General features: G+C 43.9%; 1 protein-coding gene across 1 annotated transcript; it reads right to left on the bottom strand.

Moving 5' to 3' along the window:
- Positions 1-9,271: 9,271 nt before the first annotated feature.
- On the bottom strand, positions 9,272-21,014 carry NPEPL1 (aminopeptidase like 1). The gene is made up of 12 exons (XM_065754024.1): positions 20,849-21,014; positions 20,033-20,218; positions 18,766-18,936; positions 17,386-17,475; positions 16,650-16,731; positions 16,321-16,463; positions 15,746-15,823; positions 13,341-13,441; positions 12,821-12,944; positions 11,479-11,655; positions 10,954-11,064; positions 9,272-10,184 (listed from the first exon to the last, which is right to left on the bottom strand). The coding sequence occupies exons 1-12, from the start codon at positions 20,996-20,998 to the stop codon at positions 10,026-10,028; spliced, it is 1,572 nt and encodes a 523-aa protein (XP_065610096.1). The 5' UTR covers positions 20,999-21,014; the 3' UTR covers positions 9,272-10,025.
- Between the last annotated feature and the right edge of the window lie 365 nt (positions 21,015-21,379).

Raw genomic sequence — 21,379 nt, forward strand, 5'->3', positions numbered from 1 at the left:
ATGACAGAAAGAGGATTTTCTGTGTGAGGCAACAGCCCTCCTATGACTGTATCACTTTCACAGTGTTCTGCCTTGCTGGTTAATCCTGCTCTGAGTATTAGTGGGAACACCAGCTCAGGCAAAGCACTGTGCTGATGCGTTCTGTATTGACTGCCTGCATTCAACTCAAACTTGAAGATCAGACTTCTGAACATGAAGGAAAAAAGAAAATCTTATATCAAATGTCAAGAACACTTCTGTTCTGTTTATTTGTATCTGGAAAGAAACCAAGCAAAGAAACTTAAGACAGAAGGACCTGACCACTGCGTTTAGGAATACTTATTCAGCAATAAAGCGCCCAGATTAAAGTGAAATGTAAGAGATCAACAGTTCCCATTTCATAGAAAATGAGGACTGTTGGACAGAAAACAAACTGCAGCGTTTGTGACTGTGAAGAGAAATGTATATTTAGCAAGGTGATGGGGAGGGTGGGCTAACCTTCCTAAAGGGATCAGCCAAAGCTCAGCATAGAGGAAACAGGGTAACAGGGTTTAAATTGAAGCACATCTTTAAGAAGTAACTAAATGTTATTAGAGATAAGAATAATAAAAAATGAACTTTAGTAATACGATTTTTAGGAGCACACTTTGTTGAAGACAATCCCAGGATGCAGATGGATAAGGCATGGAAGAACCAGGCAGATCTGGAAGGAGCAGGAGGTGCAGGAGGGAACCACTTCTGATCTCTGACATATTTGCTTGTCAGAAATTTGGAAGAAGTTGTTGTTTCCTCAGAAGAGTTTTCCTGTAGGTAATAACTTCAGTGAAAGGGAATGAGGGTGGGAGAGAACAATGCTTGGAAAGGCAGAATTGCCATAAGAACAACATGGCTTTGGCAAAGGGACACTCATTTCATCTCACCTTCACCAGTGGATGGTTTTCCTTATTCATGGAGGATTTCTTCTCACAGTTTTACTCATAAAATGAACACGGTTGCAGTGATCATCTATCACACACGACTTCATTTATTCCAATGAAACATGAACTGCTCGTGTATGAGAGAGAAAAGCAGCAGCTGAAGCTCTCCTGGAAAAGGACAATTTTTCCATTGCTCACTTGTCATACATTTCACAAACGTACTTTAAATCCTATTCACTGTTTTTAATTAGTTGATATGAACTTGACTTCCTGCATTTGTTGTTTCTGGAAATCTGTTTTGAAGAATACACTGCACCCTTGGTTATCCTTCACACTCAGAGAATACAATCATCTAATAAACACTGCAAATAATAGTACAACTTCACACGTGAAGCAGTTGGAAAACAGGAATATATGACCTAATTGATGAACGTTGCTTTTCTTTTGGCTAACTAACAACTAACCAACACTGAAAGCAGCATTATTAGCTTGGCAATGCCTGCTGCACTGAAGTTCCTCTCCTAGCTATCTCACTTTATAGAAAACTCTCCTGACAGTTTGCTCTAACATCTGATTTGCTTTAAATTAAAAAGGAACCCAATGCTGTCAAGCTTTTCCTGCAGACAGCAGTCCAAACATTAACAGCCCAATAGAAATCCATTAGGGTACTTGTGTCTGTACGGTTTGGAAATAGCCCAAACACAGTTTTGTAGCTGCTGTCCATGCTCAGCATGGGACAGTTGGCCATGAGACACCTGCCCATGCTGTCCGATGGGACGTGGCCTCTCACAGATGTCCAGCATGGGCTGAAGGGTTCTGTGATCAGACCTGGGCACGGAGGGGTGGAGTGCCATCTGTGCAATAAAGCTTTAGTTCACAGTGCAGTTGGACTGGTGCAAACAGTGAGCAGAGACATGTAAACCAGGCACAAAGACCACGTTGAGTAGGTGCAGCAGTGTGAAAGCCTTACAGGAAACAGAGCTGATTAGAATCCTTCCCTAACGATGCCTCACAGAATCATTAAGGTTGAAAAATACGACTGAGATCATCTAGCCCAACCAGCAACACACCAACAATCCATCTCCATGCAGATGAAGAGAAGACAAAACAGCGTTGCCCTGGAAGGTGGGGATGGGGAGTGTTGGGTGGAGATGTGCACACACTGACCTGCAGGGACAGCTCGGGACCGCCTGTGCCTTTGTTTGTCAGCCTGGGTGCTGCATCACCACCTCTTGGCACAGCACACAGAGACCACTTGGGCTTCCCATGCTGGAACAATGAGGCTCGATCCCAGCATACAGCCAGGCCTGAGTGAATGAAGCTTTCTGGATGGACAAAGATGGATCAAACACTTCGTGTTATCTGCGGCAGAATCACACAGATGTTTCCTTGCAGAAATCTTAAGCAGAATACCACATGTTTTACCACTGCACACAAAGCTGGTCCAAAGCCAAACATTTACAATGTTTTGTGTTTGCCTATAGTATTGCTTATGCCTGTCAAAGCTGCTTCCTGTTTTGGATAGTAAATCTCAGGATGGAGAGCTTCCAAACAGTGGGCAGGCCCAACATCAGCTGTGCTCAGTAGAAATACAAAGAATAATATCAGAAGTAGTATAAATATTCAGATGAATAATTTTCTCTCTGTTATTTCCTGGCTTACAAACTTACATGTGTTCATAGAAAGGAGGGCAGTTTTAAAAGATGTATGCTAACATGCTGTTGGCTACAGATGTAAAGATCTCCTTCCCTCTCACAGACCTTATATTTTATATGTCAAAGCAATATTAAGAAAAAAAAGGCATTTAAGATCTTCTCATATGTACACAGTGGGCTTTGGATTAGGCTTGTGAGCTTGTCCACTGCTAAGCCTGCTGAGGACAATTGGAATGCTCCTTTGCTGCCACTGGCAGTGACTCAGATGGGTGCACAATGGGGCTCACGTAACAGAGCTGCTCACTCAGACATTCAGAGGGAAGCACACCATTGGGACACATGGCTGTGTGAGAAGGAGTGTGCTGGATGGACGGAGAAGAAAGCCATGTGTGTGAATGGGAATATCCATAATACCAAATGAGTGGTACTTTAAGCACCAAACCTATAACTAGGGTCTCCTTGGCTTTACTTTTAGTCTTTGGGCAAAAGTACTTCCAGGTTTGCAGACCAGATCTATTCATTGGAGTTAGCCTGACAGGAGATTAAAAATGCTCTGCACACACAGCCCAGCTGCTCTCCACCGGGTGCACCTCGGCTATGGCAGCCTGTGCACTGCAGCAAGAGGTGCTCACTTTTCTTCTCCACCCCTTCCAGATGCTACAACATACTTAAATGCACATGGAAAAATTATTTTCTTCCCAGAAGTTCCTATTTTGAGCTCAATAATTGCTTTAAACTGTATTAAAATGAAGTAAAGAGAATAAAAGCCATTAACAGAAAGTTCCATTAACTTCTATTAAAACGCATCTCTTATTTAAACATGAGCACCAGAACTTCCAGTGGTGAACACACGGCTCACAGGCGCAGTTCCTTTGGACACTGGGTGAGAACTCTCTCAATCCCATACATATCCCTAAACTCCATCTCCTTTTATCTCGTTTTAGTGGTTCAGACTGGAGGTTTCACCTCTTTGAGATGGACAGTGAAGAGGAGCACCCAAGGTACTGGTTGCACTCCTGCATGGGTGCTCTTGGAGCCTGGCAGGGGAGCAAAGGAAGGGAGAGAGCTGCCAGTGAGCAGGCAAGAGAAACCTCAAAACAAACCCACCTGGTATGATATCTGCATTTGTTGAAAACAAGAAAATAAAAAAATATTTCAAAAATACAACAGCTCTTAATGGTTTCCAGAGGCACGTGCCTGCTCTGGGATCACAGCCTCTGCCGCTGTTATCAGCAGCACCACATGCAGGAACTGATGCTGTTGTTCACACTCTGCATTGTGTTTATGGCCTTTAAAAAAAAAAAAAAGTTGAACGTTTGACAAAGTAATTTGGCAGCAGTTTGATGCTCTGTTTGATGAAAGTGTAAACACACCCTTGTAATTTAGGAGGGATTACAAAGCAGGTGCAATTGAGATGATTTAACTTGTATCCTTTCAATACCTTAAAAAAATCAGCCCTGGGATCCTGGAATGGGATTACCCATGCCCCAGCCAGCACAGGCTGTGATGTGGGGCTGGCTGACGCGCTGATACAGCCTCGCACCTGCAGCTCTTCAGAGGTTCCATGATGCCATCCCCCAGACTGATTCATTTAACTGTCTGGGTTAGAAACACCTCAGAACAGCCACACACCCTGTTTCCTAGAAAATAAAATTGATTCATTTGCTGATTATTTTTTTTTTACTGTGCATTGGGATATTTCATGGCAATGAGAAGGAAGGCCAGGGGAGTGCCATCAGCACCAGCACTGTGCTTTGTGATGGGCTCTGCTTCGTGCTGTGCTCATGGCCAAGACAGGAGTGCTTTGCTATTTTGTGGTCTCTCAAAACCACAACTTCTGCTTCAGCCCTCGCTTTGGTTCTGTTCATTTTCACATTTTTTTTTCTGGGCCATGTTATCTGTTCCAAGGCCATTGCAATCCCACTGGATGACATTTATATCCAGGTCTGCTTTTCTTACTACTGCTAAAGGATTTCTGAGTACTGAGGTTAGCAACTTAGCAAACAAGATGTTTGTAGAGTACAATGAGTGCCCCTTCAGACCAGTGTCCACGTGGGTCAGTAAGGCTTAAAAAGTTTTTCTCTGTGAACTGTAGACAATTCCTTGATTTCAAGACATGAACTAAACTGAGTAAAAAGAGAAAATATTTATCCACCGTAAGTTTCACTGGCACTCAGTGCAGTGCTTTTTCCTTCAGAGTTTCAAACCATTAATATCCCCTGTCGGAACCACCCCTCAGCTGCAGGATCCTCTGGGAATACTCACACTCTGAGCTGGTGTCTTCCAGCTAATCGTGGTTCCTTCTTTTTCCTCCCTTTCTAGGTAATAGCAGCTGTCAAATATTTTCACAGTCTGGATTCTTTCCCTGGACCATTAAATTGCATTGTGCCATCAGTGCAGAAGAACCATTCGTTCTGCCAAACATTGCAGGGTTGGAGAGGAAGGCTGGCTGGGTGCACCTCCATCCCATCCAGCTGCTTGCCTCTTTCCTCCCAGGCCACTCCTAAAGGTAAATCTTCCTATATAAGGGAAGAATATGAGTGGCTTTGTTTTAACTCTGATGCCTGTCTGCAGCTAAATCAACTGCTGCTGGATATTGTCTTTGTTATATATCCAAGAAAGAAAATTTTGGTTTTTCTCAGAAACCAAACTTTGGTTTAAAGGTGAATTTATGAACTGGTTGTAGCCCCTAGAGCCCTTTGAGTCTCCCAACCCACTGCACAGTCCTTCCTTGCAGCCTCATGTGTTATGTCCATGCTCTGATGCTTTCAGTTGATCAACTTCATTGTCATTAACTTTGGATCCGGGCTTTTGAGATAAGCACAGAGTTGATTTTATTCCATCAGCTGGAGTCAAAGATGATTTGATTCTTGGGAACCATAACATACTCTTCACAGCCTTGCTGAGAACTGGCTTGTGAAGCTGGGGATGTGGAGAACCTTGGGTGGTCTGGGGCAACCAAGGAGGCAGTGAGACTATATTTAGCAGCTTGAAACCAACTCACATTTTATTCCATTTAGCTGACTCTTCTGCTGTTCCACAAGGGATGCAATGGGAATTTCCTGTGATCTACAGCTGTACTTTCTTTGCTTACCTTTTCATCCAGTCTTAATTCCAGTGAAACGTGACTGCTCAGATGAGTATTCACAGTAATTAATTATAGCAGGAAAAGGGAAGGCACCAAAGAAGGCCATGAAAATGAGATGCAGATGTGTCAGTGTCACTACTTCCCAAGAAAAGCAAACCTTGTGCTTTAAAATTTTCCCAAAGTATTTCTGGGAAGATGGTAGAGGAACCCTGCACAGGACAGGAGCAGATCTTCCCAGTGTGAAGATAAGGTGTGGGAAATAGAGATGAACTGGAAAGTCCCAAATAAGCCCTTAAGGGAATGAGCCATCCTAACCCCATCACAATCAGGGCTCCTGCAGTGCACCACCATGATGGGAGAGATGATCTTCCAGGATTTGGTTTCCAGGGTGAGGAGGCCAGCTTCTCTTCCAGACTGCTTTTAACACCAACTGGGAGCAATAAACTTCTGGAGAAAGAGCTCAGCTCAATCTCTGTAGTGTTGCCAGTATGGCTGTGCATACCACAGCTCATACTTCCAGGCCAGACCCTGCAGTGAAAAGGGAATTCGCAGCCTGGAGGCACTCTGAGGGTCATTGTTCCAGATTGTTTTGAATACTTCCTATGCACTCACAGTGTTATTTCTACGGGGCCTTTTTAGAGATGCATTTGATGCCACTGCTTCTCTAAATGCCAACAACTCACAAGCATGAATCCACCTTTCAAGGTATTCCACAGTATACATCAAATTATCAGAGGGATCCAAGTCGTATGTGCTGATATTAACATTTTTCTCTATCTGCTACAAATTCTGAAAACTGGAATTTCTGCATGCTCTCAGTAGAGATGAAGTGGATTCCTGTGGGAGGCATGCTGCAACACACATGTTGGGAAAGGGAACACCAAACTTTGGTTTTTCCTGCAATCTGCAGCTGAGAAGTACAGCATGTTCTGGCCAATGTCTGATTAATAGCAGTTCCAATTGTTTTTGTGCAGAGTTGTGCCTGTGGTTCGTGTGCCTGTTTGGACGTGGTGATGCTGTTTGATGCTGACAAGGCCTGAGCTCTATCAAAAGAAGGCACCACCTGCATACATATAACAGCTATAGCAAGGGAAAAGTCCCAGCAGAAGAATTTTCCTCAGGTTTGCTGTATCCTGTCAAAAGCTTTCTCTATGACTAAAGCCCAGACTTCATGGGCTTTTTGTTGTTGAATAAAAGGTGAAAGAATGATATTTAACAAGGCTTCATGCTCTGGCACGTGGCAAGCAGCCCTGAATCTTGGGTTCCGTGGGGTGCAAATCTGGTCCAGACTTTAACAAAGGGATCAAGTCTATTATTTTAAATATATTTTTGATTGTTAAAATAACTTTTGGGAGACAAGTCTCTCTCCTTCCTCTGTGGAGGACTACTTCCATTTGAAATAACTCCTCCATGAGTATCTCAGACACATGGGCTCGTTGCTGGCAGCCTCCCATGTGCTCAGCTCTCTCCGGTGCTGGAACAGCGGCTTATTCCTCCAGCTCAGGCCTTTGAGATGTAAATAGTGTAATCCGACTTCAAGAGGCAAGGAAATATTAGCAGAATTTAATGTAAATATTGTATAAATCATCCCAAAATAGCACGGCCACGGGATGAGCCAAAGACACTAACAGAAAGTTAAACAGACTGAGTAAATATAGACTAAATATATTCCCCTCCTGGAATTGCCACTGGAATGGATCCAGACAGGAAATAGGTTAAAATGCAGCCTTGTGGCAGGGGTATTAGAAAGCCATTGGCCCATTTGGTGACATTTATAGTGAATTTTACGTACTCCATACATTTTTTAATACACGCTGAGTTAAATATTACCAAATCTATAAAAAGAGATGGAAAAAACGTCTGTTTTCCTAAGGGTGGACGCTGCCTGGAACTCTCTCTATGGGTTTTGTGTCACAGAAGTGTTTGAAAGAAAACATGAGAGAGAAAAAAAGTCCCCACACTGCAGTTTGTGAGAGCTGTTGTTGCCCCTTCAGCGCCTGAAGCTGCACAGCAGCACAGCTGAGGGCACCCGGTGCACCCACAGAGGGAGCCCACGGGGAGGGCTGCAGCTCGGACTCGGGGCACAGCAGATGCCCCAGGATGAAAGCTGCCTCAGGGCCCACAGCCTGAACAGATGGAGCTGCGTTGGAGATTTGCACACTGCAGTTTTCACTATGAAAGGCGGGAGGGAGCGTGAGGTGAGCGACTGCTGTTGTGCAAGCCCTTCTCACAAAGGCTTCTGAAACTAAATTAAACCAATTAACTAAAGATTTCTTTGGTGAAATATTTTCAACTTTCAGGGCAAAAGGAGAAAATTATTGTGAAATACAGCACGGGGCCGCATTACCCCACAACGGGTCGGGCTGTAGGGCCCTCAGCTCCTCAAGCCATTTCTGCAGCCAGGTACTTTCTATTAGACCCCTTTAATATTAGATTTTAATAGATGGTTTCTATTAAGTGCCTTCCAAACTAAATCCAGCACCTACATACTGAGAAACAGCCAAAGAGAATACAATAATTAGTTCTCAAAATCTTAATTTCTTCTTCAGATTTTCTGCATTCAGTGCACAACGTGAGAACCCTATGCCACAGAACTGAAGGCTGCTGTCTGTGTGAAAGCCTGCCTCATTTTGGCAAAACAGCATCTGTTTCTAAGTTGGAACTGATTAATTTCTACAGGATGGAGATTTAAGACTTGATTTCAGAGCGCTGAAACGAGAACTTTTTGCCATTAGCCTCAGTGGGCAGACTGAGACAGAAATGAAAATAACCCTTCAACACATTTCCTGCAAGGCTTTCACTGAACTGTGGGGGCAGGAAGGGACCTCTAGAGATCATCCAGTCCAACTCACACCTAGTCCACAACACCTGGCACCAGGCAGTGCTTTGCATGGACTGTGCGTAAGGGCTGAAGACAGAGCCCTGATCTCTATGTACCTGTCCTGAAACTATAAGTGGACGAGGAAACCAAAACAGAAATAGAGAAGTAAGTAGAGAAGTGGTTACATTCTGCCTATGAATCAAATACAGCCACAAAACCCAAATGAAGAGCGTTTTTTCTTCCTTCTGCATTAGGCTTTTCACAAGGTGAAACATTCTCACCTAAAACCTAGCACGCTTCTCCCCAGAGATCACCTCTGACACAGGAAAAGGTGCAATTTGTCACAGCTCAGCTGACTTTACCTGCAAAGCAGCCAGAAGTGTGTGCCCATGGGATTTTCCAGCACTGACACTCCACATTGAGAAGCATTTCCCTGAATCCACGGGGCAGGGAATCAGCACTGATGAAATTTGGTCGTGCTGCTCCCAGTGCTGCTGCTGACTATGTACAAAGTAGGATGTGCCATTTCCAGTGGGTGCCCAAACCAAACCAGTGCTTCTGACCTCCTCGTGATGAGCTTACACAAAAACAAATGGCATTTATCCCTGATCACCACCGAAGCAAACAAATGAAGCGAAGAAGTGGAAAGTCTTCAGAACTGCACTGCACTGATCAGTACGTGCTGCTGCTGCACTGTTTTCAGATGCACAACTGCCAGGAAAGAGAATCCAAACAGAGCTATGAGGTCGCACACAAACGTCCACAGCACTCAGAGTTCTCAGAAATGTAAATAACACCACAAAACACCACATGGGATATGTAAGCTGCTTTAATAATAATAATAAATTTATTAGGTGGCAGGAAGCCACTCTGCTTTGTAAACCGATTTTACTCAATCACAATCCCCCTGGTTTTCTTCCTCATTTAACATGAATACATTCTGTAATTTGAACACGAAAGATTTAAGCAGAGATTCGTTCATAACTGCTCTCGTTGATTTCACAGGTCAGAAAAACACTGAACACGTGGAAACAGCACCTTATTAAAACTAAAGGCCTTTTCTCATTACATCTCCTTTGCTACTGAGCTAAATTGTCATTGAAGATGCCAAACCCAGAGGTTGTTCTCCCTTGTCCTGTGTCTGGAGATGCAGTGGAGCCTGCAGAAAGGTCTGATTAAACCTCATGAAAATAAGTAATTCAGAAGGCTTTGTAAGCAAAAACTGCTGTTGCTGCTTCAGAATAGGGAGAGCTTCTCATGCATTAATGCACTTAGTAACTGTTTTGTGAGGTGCTCAGAGGAGGACATGCCCTCCTGGTACAGTCAGTTGAGTCTGAAGTCTGCACCACTGACACTGTTCAGCAACTGTTTGCACCAATAATTTAAAACAAAAAAAAAATCAGGCTGTTTTTATCAGAAATAAGTAATAAATCTTATCATGATAGTAAAAAAAAAAAACAGTAAAATAAAACGGCCATTTCTGATGTGTGACATTTTCACTGCTTGAGAACGAATCAGTGCAAAGTGAGGTAACACATGCACCCCGACACCAAGGGCTGGGCGCATCAAACCAGGCGGCGCCGCTTGGAATCCCTCTCCATATCCTCAGGGGGAGAGTCCCCATTGCAGCCCAGGGGGGACACCATGTTTAGCAAAGGGTCTTCAGATGCCCCTCCAAACAGGGACAGCAGCAGAGCCACACCATAGCCAGTAGCTCGCTCACCCTGGAAAACAAAACAAAACAAAACCAATTCACATTTCAGCTGGTGTTGTCTGGGCTAGTTTTCATTTCCCAACTCACTCAGCATGAGCAGTGACAAAGCACAGCCACAGCAAACACTCACTGCCCCTGCCAAGCCTGCTCAACTTATGCTTCTTTATTCTTACTGCTATTGTAATCCTTCCCTGCTGGATTAAACCAACACATCCACTGGTCCACAAGAACAGAGCTCATAGTGACTCGAGGTCATTATGCTACCATTCCTCGGGGCACAGAATGTTCTACCCAACACAGATCTGGAGCATGAGTTGAGTTAAGTTGGGTTTATGGAAAAAACAAAGGGGGTGAGGAGCAAATTGCCTTGCTTTTGAAGGAAAAACAAAGTACATACATTCCATCCAAAGGAGGAGGAATCCCACAAGCAAATTAATGTTTTCTCTACTGAAGGCCAGCAGGAAAATCAGCTCTAGTCAATCACCTTAAAACACCATGGGTGAGAACAAAGGCTAGGATTACTCCTTTAAACAGAAAGCAAAGTCATCAAAATCTACAGCGACAAAGATGTAGCACATTAAAATCTTCAGAATATTTTAAAATCTAAATAAAGAATACGAAACAGATGAAGCTACCAAAACACAGGAGTTCCCAGCAGAGATGAAGAGCTTTCCAAAAGAATTAGATGGAAAAGAATTCCTTCTTTCCATCTGATGCCATCCAATGCAGAGCATCTGCACTTCCTTTCCTTCCACACACACCAGGTGACACACACGTACCGCGTGGACGGGGGCAGCGATGTCTATGTGAACCCACACTCCAGGCCAATCAAAGCCAATGTGAGAAGCAATGAAGAGCCCAGCACAGGAGCTTGGAGTATTGTCTCGGTCCTGCAGGAACAATAAGAATACAGCTGGTCTTGCAAGAGAACAGAACAACAATGTTCTCGATTTCCTCGCTTCTGCATGCCCACTGTCTCTGTGCCAGCTGAGAAATACTTCAGCTTACTTCTTAAAAAAGGCTCCCACCCAGGAATTCATCTTAGAGCTATGTTTCTAAGGCAAGCAGCCCACAGATAACACTGCAGCAGGCTACCCTGTTTAAAATGATGCTAAGAATCAGAGCAGTGGCATTCAGCCTCCAAAATGCCCAATTAAATGGTCAGTGAGACCCTTGTATCTTCCATTTCTAGAAGATCACAGCCCACAGGAAGAACTTTCATACAGCTACAGTCAACACAGTGACAATACATACAGGAACACAATTTTATGTAACCAGTGAAATGTAAAGGAAAAAAATCTTACTGCCACAGAGTTCTTCATATCAGCTACAGCAGAGGTAAATTCACTGAAGTGAAGCTCGGGGCAATACACAAGAGGATGGACCAAGTCTCCACAGTTCCTGCCAGCTTTAACACAAGCCTTTTCCCACTCTTCATTATTGGTAAGGACAGCAGCATGGTATTTTCCTGTAGCAATTCCCTAGTGAGATACATGACAAAATCTGGAACCATTCATCCCAGTGCAACAGAACTGCACAGAACTATTCTGTACTACTTCCTTTCAGTGGTAACAGCTGCTTTCTACTGAACAGAAACACCAAGATAAAACATCTCAGAAGTATGTGACAGAAGGTAGCACTACAAATGTAGACAGAGACATCATAGCTACAAAGATGAATCTTTGAAAATTTCTCCAAATCCACCTGCAGTAAAATAGTCCACATTTGTCTGGAGTATTCAAACCATTGTCCCACGTATTTATTCACAGTGACTGAGCAAGCAAACTTTATCACTTGCCAATTATTTATCCTACCAGCAATTGATTATAAACATCTCACACACACACGCAGAATATCCTGGTAATGTGTACCAACCACACAAACGTTCGGATGTAACGTTCTCATGTCATCAAAGCAATACCATTTCTACTTTAGGTGTGCAGAGTCACAGAATGGGTGGTTTGGAAGGGACCCTAAAGATCATCTGTTTCCATACCCTTGCTGTGGGTAAGGCTGCCATGCACTAGATCAGAACACCCAGGGCCCCACCCAACCTGGTCCTGCCCCTCTGCTCTGTGCTGGTGAGACCTCACCTGGAACACTACATCCAGATGTGGAATCATGAATATGAGAGAGATGTGAACCTGCTGGAGTGCATCCAGAGCAGGGGCACAAAAACAACCCAAGGGCTGGAACAGCTCTTCTGTGAGAACAGGCTGAGAGAGCTGGGGCTGTTCAGCCTAGGGAAGAATAAGCTCCAGGGAGATCTGAGAGTGGCCTTTCAGTATCTAAAGAGACTGTAAGAAGGAAGGGAACAGTCTTTTTAGCAGGTCTGATGTGATAACACAAGGGGAAATGGTTTCAAACTAAAACAGAAGAAAATTACACTGGGTATAAAGAAGGTTTTTATGTTTTTTTGTTTTTTATAGTTTAAGGTAGTGAAGCACAGGAACAGATTGCCCACAGAGGTGGTGGATGCCCCATTCCAGACATTCAAAGTGAGGCTGGATGGGCTCAGAGTGCCCTGATCTAGCTATAGATGACCCAGTTCACTGTAGGACAGTTGGATTAGATGGCCTTTCAAGGTCCCTTCCAACTTAAATGATTCCATACACCCACTGTTCACTAACGGGTCTGAATCAGTACCTGAGCTCCAGTAAGAGTGGCCATATCAAGAATGATATCTGCTCCAAGATCTTTGCATGCATAAGCAACTCCATCAGCCAGTATCAGCCTACCTTCTGCATCAGTGTTATTGATTTCCACAGTTCTAGGAAGAAGAGAAGGCATTTAATACCACAATGCTTCAGCCTGAAAGACTCATTTATCCTGACTAAAACACTGAGTTAGAAAAGTATATTGAGTCTGCTTTCTAACTTGACTCTGCAAGTCTGTATTGCTGCTCGTTCCACAGTTGCAAGGAAACTTTAAGCAAACTACAGGTCATGGTATATATTTTGATGTGCACTTACATACCCAACAGGACACACTAAGCACAAAGAAAACTCACTGCTATGGCTGTCTGAAATCCTATCATCAATATTTAGGGAAGCTGATCATGTTCACAATCTGTGTGGTACCGTGATAAATAGAATCAAAGATTGTTTCCTCTCAATGTTTCTGGGAAAGGGATAGGTACTTTCCTATCCCTAAGACAGAATCTTACTTTCCAGAGTAAAGAACATGAATGTCATCAGGTCTTGTTGCACGTGGTCCAACCGCATTCTCAGCCAAACAAAAAACAGCATGAAGATTGTCTTTAAAACCCTGTAATAAGCATAGGAGAGATATCAGTTTTGATTAACACCAAATTCATTTATTCAGTCTGAAATCAATGTGAGATGATGATTTTTTTGACAGTAATGCCACTAAGTGCGTGAGAAATCTGATAAACATATGGTGATTTTGTTTGTACAATTACTATACTGTGTGGGGAGGTTCTATAAACAGAAACATAGATAAGCAGCAATTAATGAATAAAAGCATCATTACTTCTCATGTGGAATAGCCTTAAAAACATGAAATTCCTAGGGAAGACAGGCTCAGTTTTACCATGAATGAAAGTTCTGTAGCTGAAGAAATCTAGACTTGTTGAATCAGACCACGTTCTGAAGTCCAAAGGGCAAATGCATCAATCAAAATCTTTCCAAAATAACGGGCAGCCTCTAGAAGCCATAAAGGAACTTTACAGCTGCTACTCCAGGTAGTGGGAAAACAGAAGAGATACTCTTTCATATATGGTGCTCTCATCTCTAAAAACAGTCTGCACAACAAAAAAACTCTATTGAGAATCTGATGTAATTCATCAAGTGGGAGATGTGGTTACTCTACTGTCAAAAAGAGGAAACCTGCTCCCACTGCGAGCTGCCTTCTACTGAAACTCATTCCTTCTGTACCTGCAGGACTCTCTATGTTAACAAGCAGAAGATGAGGAGTGACAAAAATTTGGGTATTTTTCTCTTCTCCTTTGTGTTGGAAAGCTCACAATGGACATGTTGGAAGGAAAAAAAAATAAAATCAATTGCTTCATTTTTCTATCCACCGACTTAAAATCACATTGTGGAATTGTCAGAGCATGCAGGCAGAGGATATTTCCTGAAGGTGGATAATAACCTCTGCCCCTCTTCCCACTGAGCTTTCTATTCAGTAGAATTTTAAACATCAGTCCTTCTGACAAAGTAAAGCTAATTTAAACCTCTTCCAGATTTATATTATTCTTAAGAGCTTTGAAAGAAGGAAGTCTTGACACAGTAAAAAAGGACAAATTACTTTTGCTGCCTATCTGAATACATTTTCTGCAGGGATCCTCATTCAACAGGTCTTCCATAGCATTGCAGTATTAAGCAGTGATATCATTCTTTTGTTTTTATATATGAAGGCACAGATTTCTCAGAAGCTCTGACCCCTTCTTCAGGCTCAGTTTGTCCAAACATATTATTACTGCTTAGCTCAGTTACAATAACTGCATATGAAATAACCGATACCTTATGCTCACACCTACCGTGACTGTCATCTGTCAGCGCAGATAATTACATGCACACACACACTTGTAACACAAGGACTGACTGAATCACTGAAAGAATGTACCACGTGCATCCCAGACTCTCCCAAAGAGCTGCAGAAGTTCTAGCTTTTATCCCTTTCAAACACGTGATCCAACTCCCTGCAAGACTTAGTTATGGGAAGGTAGGGGGTTCCCTACAATGCTGCTCAGAAATGTGTTCCCAGTTTTAAGTCTCTGCAGATAACTGTGAAGTTTACAATCCTTCCACATCAAACATGCAGCTAGTGCCAAGGCACAGAGTTGAACTGTTGAGAAATGGGAATTTGGCAACGATCATCTCCTGGACAAAGCTTCCATCAGATCTATGCATTCATCTGCAGCAGTACAAGGTCTTTGAACTTTGGATACTATTTGGAGGCAGTAATTGCTCTGTCAGCAAGACTCAGTGACTGAACTTGTGGGGAGGGCAGAACTGAATTGGCAGCAGCCACTCTGTTTCCCCAGTTCATACTGTTTAAGTATAATTCTCAAGAATTCTCCACATTTCAATGTTTAGCTTTTTCTCAGTTCTGTGACTGCTTTCTGACCACAGGAGCAAGCCAACAAGCAGTTCCTGATGAGACCTGAATTGTCATTTGCCAAGCAGGTTAATATTAGAACTGCAGAATGATTCAGAACACAGACAGACTTCATACTGCAGACCTGCAGTCTTCATTGCTAAGGGGACAACAGCTGCCTCAAATCCCAAAGCTTAAACAAGATCAGCACTGAATAACTCAGTTATTATTCTGATTCAAGGAACTACCATCAACTCAGTCCTTAAAACTGACCTGAAGCTCAAAAAAGACTCAGAACAAAGTTAGCTCTCAAGCAATTTCTCAGGATTCCCAACATCCTAGCAAAGATTTGAAACTCTGTGAAACAGCAGAAAGAGCAGAGTGGCCCAAGAACACTAATGGCAATGGCAGGTCAGAACCTGAGGATCAGGCTGGCTCTCATACCTGGGAGTACATCCAAAAGTCAGCCTGGCACCAGTAGGGTACATGATATCAACACATTTTACTTACTTGCTTTACAGTGGCTTTGAAGGCACCCAAAATAGCAGCTGCTCCACCACAGTCTCGCTTCATTCCAGGCATAGTAGTCTATTCAAACAGAAACAGAGATTTTTAAAGAAAAAAAAAAAAAAGAAACGTCCTGCAGTACCACCTGATATAGTTGGTACTCCTGATGCCTCTGTAACTCTGGTCTTAACAGCGCTTAGCCATTACAAATACACAGCACACATACACAGTGTATTGTCTTAAAGCAGTAAAAGCTCTAAAATTCTGCCCTTATTCGTTTAAGAAGAAAAAAACAAAAGAGTTGATTACAAGACAAGCACTGAGGTTCACTCAGATGGGCTTTGGATCCGTCTCCAGGACCAGAAAGGAAATATCTTTGTTTTTATATTTCTACCAGGAGTGAGCAATACTTGAAGGCAAAATGTTCCTTAAACTCTGCATGGCAGTTTGTGTCTGCGTGGATGACAGCAGATTAAGTATTCACTTAAACAAATGCACTTTGGTTTCCATCAACATTAATCAATTATTTCCATTAGGAAATTACACCATAAGCAAAAGTGAGAGCAGCATTGATGTACCTTTCCCTTAATGCTGAGTCCTCCAGTGTCATACACAATCCCTTTCCCCACCCAGGCAATGGTCTGTGTAGCACCATCCGGAGTGTGGCTGAGAACTGCCAGGGCTGGAGGATGCAGAGCAGCCTTGCCAACTCCATAGATACCTGGAAAACAAGAGAGCTGAGTCACCTGTGGGCAAGACTGGAAAGTAATCTTCTGCAAAGCATCTTGGAATATTAGGAACAATACAACTGTTTCAAAAATGCATAAATTAAACTTTACAATGGAGATGACATAATATTCCAATTAACTGCTATCAAAAAAAAAGATGAACTTCCAACAAGACATACCTCCAAAGCCTCTTTCTTTCAGCTCCTCATCTCGAATAATGGTAGGAGTAATCCTGAGATCCTTGCCAACTTTTTTTATTTCCTTCATCATTAAAAGAAGGGGGACATCAGTAAGTGATCAAAAGGACACAGCAGAGGTACACTCATGTATGGGTTTTATGTGATTTTTGCATGTGTACACATACAAACATTCCCTATTTTGGGAATGATACTGGTTTCCTGTAACCTAACTTCACTGAGACACCCTGATTATTTACTACTGCATGAAATGCAAACCCAACCCCACAGCTCTGCCAGGTCAGAGGTGAACACCAGCTGTTCATCCCACTGGATCACACTGAAATAATACAGGAGTATTTTCACTCTTGACAGCTTTTCAGAGCTTTACAATAAATTCATCTGTAGATGTGTCAGCTCCTGTTTTATTTCTTTCTCCAGAAACTTATCAGCACAGGGTTTAGAAAGCACTAGAAAGGAGCCAGTGCTGTGACCAAATCAAGAATTCAACTCTTCTGACTGCTGGTTCCTTACACCAAGCTTCAGCCTGTACCTCCTTCCCACTTTGAGTTCTACCAAGAGTTAATAACTGAAGAGTTAATAACAACATCCTTGGACAAGTTCTTTCATATGCCCCCTACCACTGACTAAAAAGTTCTGCCAAGAGACAGAAACACTCGTTCTTGATTACTGTAATGAGGACATCCAGTATCTCTTACTCATCGTGTGGATCACCCACCTCCAGGAAGTTATCAGTATTCATCTCATTGCATGGTGTGTCCACGATTCGAGCAGCCAGCCTGATTCCTTCTGTAGCACTTGCTAGACACTATGACAAGAAGAGAGAACACGTGAGAGCTGGCTTGGTTCAGCTTGCTTGCCACATAACTTTATACCTGGTCCTATACAGATTACACTGGATACTAGGTTCTTCTGCAATCTGTGCCTAACTGCAATGGGTTACAGCTAGCTGTACAATACTAATTAATGTCAACCAATATCTTTCCTAAGCACTACACTGAAGATATTTTCTCCTGTGTGCAAATTTCCAGGCAACTAGAGAGACTGGTTAACAGCAGTCTTTAGTGACTGTCCTATGAAACTGTAACAATCCCTTCTAGCCCTTACCATACAGCACCAAGGACAGGGCAGTAGGTGCAGAATATGGCAACACGTCTAGAAGAGGTTTAAAATGGGAGAGGAAAAAAACACTATCACGTGCTTCTTCCAGAGCAGAGTGTAAGAGACTCTACCAATTTAATAGCAGTAATGTAATACTCTAATGGACACTCTACATTAGCTGTCTGGTGCTGCCTAAATTTTAAGGAGTAAAAGCTCAGCTTGGAAGAAGCTAGTAGTAGTTTTGGCACTGACTTCAAGTGAAGAATGGGAGGAAATAAATCATTTTGGATTTTAGTTATGAATAGCCTAAGAGGTTTGGAAGCTACCTGTCTGAAGGGGTTGTTTTTTGACAACAGGTACTTTATTTGTTTATTTTAAGGCATGGAAAAATTCAATGATGTCTCCTTAATCACCACCAACAATGTATAAGTAATTTGTACATTGAAGTGTTAGGTGCACCTTATTCCCAGGCTGAACCACTTTTCAGGGATTTTGCTACAAAAACTCAGCCAAAGCAGTACATCACACAAATATCAGAAGCCATGCACAGTGCCAGAATAAAAAGTGTTCAATTATGTCAGTGTGATGAACAACCTCATACTGATTTTTCCTAAATAAGAGGATGTCCACACACTGAAGGCAATGTAGTATTAAATGCTAAAAACCTATTATTTGCATCTGTGAGAAACATGAGAAAAGAGATCTTATCCTTACACTGTTTGTTTGCTATCTTCCATCCCTGAAATTAAGTTCTGCAACAACACCTTCAGCCTTTGCTGCAATGACATATTCAATACTTCTGCTCACTCTGTTTTGAACTGAACAAGGAGCTCTGATCTAAGATCATGTCTTACTTCAGATACAACGCCTGTTCCATACATAGCCTGAGGCACACATACTTGTGATGTAACCAATCAAAGGAACATAGAAACTTCAGGGATTAAGGAAAAAGAAAAAAACAATAATGGGGAAAAAAACCCACAACACAAAAGCTTACTTTAAGCGTTGCCACCTCTATGGGTCCGTTGTTTTGTCCAACCAAGAAAAACTCTACAGTTACAGTTTTCTTCTCTGTGCATCTCGATGCGCTGGAGCGATGTGTGAACAATGGGAAAGCCCTGGCCAGTGCACAGGCAGAAGCAAAAACTTCAGACCGCTCACAGACCATCTGAAACATCAGCCAGAAGACAAACAAGTCAGGTAACAGCAGGGACCTTGGGTGACCACGTTTAAAAGGATCCATTACCTGAGGCAGCATTGACAAAAAGCAGAAGAACTGATGTACAGAGAAGTGCTCAGACATCACACCCCGTGTGGAGGGGCAGCAGCACCAACAGCACTGCACTGAACTCACTGGTTCAGTTCATTTCCCACGTGGAAAAGAATTACATGGCTGGACGTGACTGTGCAGGAATTAGCAGTCCTTCTCACAGATCACGACTATTTTATCTAATTAACACAGGTCAGCCTACAGATTGAGACAAAAAAGCAAGGGAACTATCCGTGTGTGTTCAAAACGAAGTGAGTGACCACATGAAAACGTGGTTAATATTATCTCAAAGATTTTTAACATGCACAATGCTATTCTGAAGTTCATTACAAAAATTACCAGTGGAAAGCAGCTTTAGTTAAACACCTCCAAATTTAACTACAAGGAAAAAACACAGGCAGAGTTATTACTCTTGCAAATAAGTGGAGTGCAGAATTAGATTTTGCTACTGACACTCATCAGCTCTCTAATAAGTTGGAACTCTGAATCTGGAGTCAGAAAAAAAAAAGCAGCAAATTCCCTGGGCTCATACAGAAGATGATCAGGACAGTGCAAGAAATTTTCCTGCACACGACTCACACTGGAGCATTAGTATGCATCGAGACTTTTAAACCTTGGCCCCTTAAATGGGTTATGTGATACAGACACTGCACTCTGCATGCACTCCGAGTCAACCTTCCAAAGCACGAGCTGTACCACGTGCTAATGTCTTAAATCCTAGTTTGGAAAAATCTTCTGGTTCCCTTTGTGTGAACATTACTGGTTGAAAACGTACCAGGCATTTTCACCTTTAATCCCTTCCAACTGTCTGAGCATGAAAAAGCTATCACGCTTCGGTCTCGTTTACGCCCCAGCGCTAAAACCATCTATAAACGCTGGTATCATTAGATAAAAGTTGCCCACCTCATCTCCAAGGACACAGCTAAAATCCCGAGAAGTCGGCAAAGCAGTTCAGCACACACACCAGCAGAAGCACCTGCGAGCAGCCACGTACCACAATGCATCTGCTGACGCCCCCTGGGAGGCAGTTCCTCACGAGGCGGGTGATGAACTGAGCTGCAGACGGACTGTTGTGCCGGCTGACCCGGGACGGCAGCGCGGCCACGGTGGCATAGTTCAGGTAGAGCGGACAGCTGTCAGTGGGGTTCGGGTTCAGGGTGCCTAACGCAGACTGCCACAGCTGAGGAGAAAAGGAGAAATTTAAAACAAAGCACCGCGTTGGACTTTTCTTTCTGACTGCGTTCTCATTCTGACCCCACTGAGGCAATCTTTTCAGGTTTTAGGCACGCCCTTTTAAATGCAACAACCTCTAGAGCGAAGAGACGGGAAATATGGCGAACCTTTATTAATTAGGAAGCAGTAATGGGCTTTCCCTTACAGGAATCCCTTTCAAGCCACACGAACTACAATTTAAAAACACAGCGCTAAGTGCCAAGGCTGCTCCAGAGGCTTTTAAGTTGGGGCCATCTTGCTAGCGGCACACTGACGGACTAATTTACTAATCCCAAGTTATTCTTCCGCGTAGAAATTTAAATAAAAGCAATCACAAAAGAGGAAGAAGAAGAGGAAGGCCGAATACTGTCACAAGACCCTCAGGAGCGTCACACCGCGTTTCGCTTCTTCCGAAGCGCCGCTCGGACGTAACGTGCCCCCGCCCCCCGCCCAGCCCGGCCCGGCCCGGCTCTCCCCGCGCAGGCCGCTCCCGGCCCCGGGCGGCTCCGAATCCTCCGGGCCCGACCCGGGCAGCGCGGAGGCGGTGCCGGGCCGCGGGGAGAGCGGCCCGCGGAGGGCTCCGGCGTTCCGGCCTCACCTCCTCGCTGACCCGCGGCTGCAGCTTGCCCCGCAGCTGGGCCCAGGGCAGGCGGTGGAGGTTGTGGAGCTGACCCAGGACGAGCAGCGGGCGGCTCTGCGGGTCCGCCTCACCGGCGTTCGCCTGGAACTCCAGCTGCACGTTCGCCATCTTCCTGCCCGCGGCGCGGCCCCGTCCGCGCGGCTCCGCCCCGCCGCGAGGGGCGGGCACCACAGCGCCCTCTGGCGGCCGCACGGGGCACTGCAGGCGGGCGGCGCGGGGCCCGGATGCGCGCGGCGGTTCTGCGGGGAGCGGCGGGAGATGAGCGCGGTGGTATTCGCGGTGATGTTTCACGTTCCTCGTTCCACCCACGGGTAGAAACGGTTCGTTTTGTGAATGTAAAATGACAGAGGGAATCTCAGATGAAAAAGCTGCGTGAACGTCCGGCAAAACGCGCTTCTAAAAACGGTGAGAACGCAGAGGAAACGGCCACACAACGGGAGCGATGTTTTCCAGGCTCCAGCTTTAATAACGTACACGCGTGTATTTAAT

This window comes from Cyrtonyx montezumae, unplaced genomic scaffold (genome assembly GCF_038088225.1).
Source record: "Cyrtonyx montezumae isolate F1298 unplaced genomic scaffold, pur_monq_1.0 scaffold_9, whole genome shotgun sequence".
NCBI classification, from domain to species: domain Eukaryota; kingdom Metazoa; phylum Chordata; class Aves; order Galliformes; family Odontophoridae; genus Cyrtonyx; species Cyrtonyx montezumae.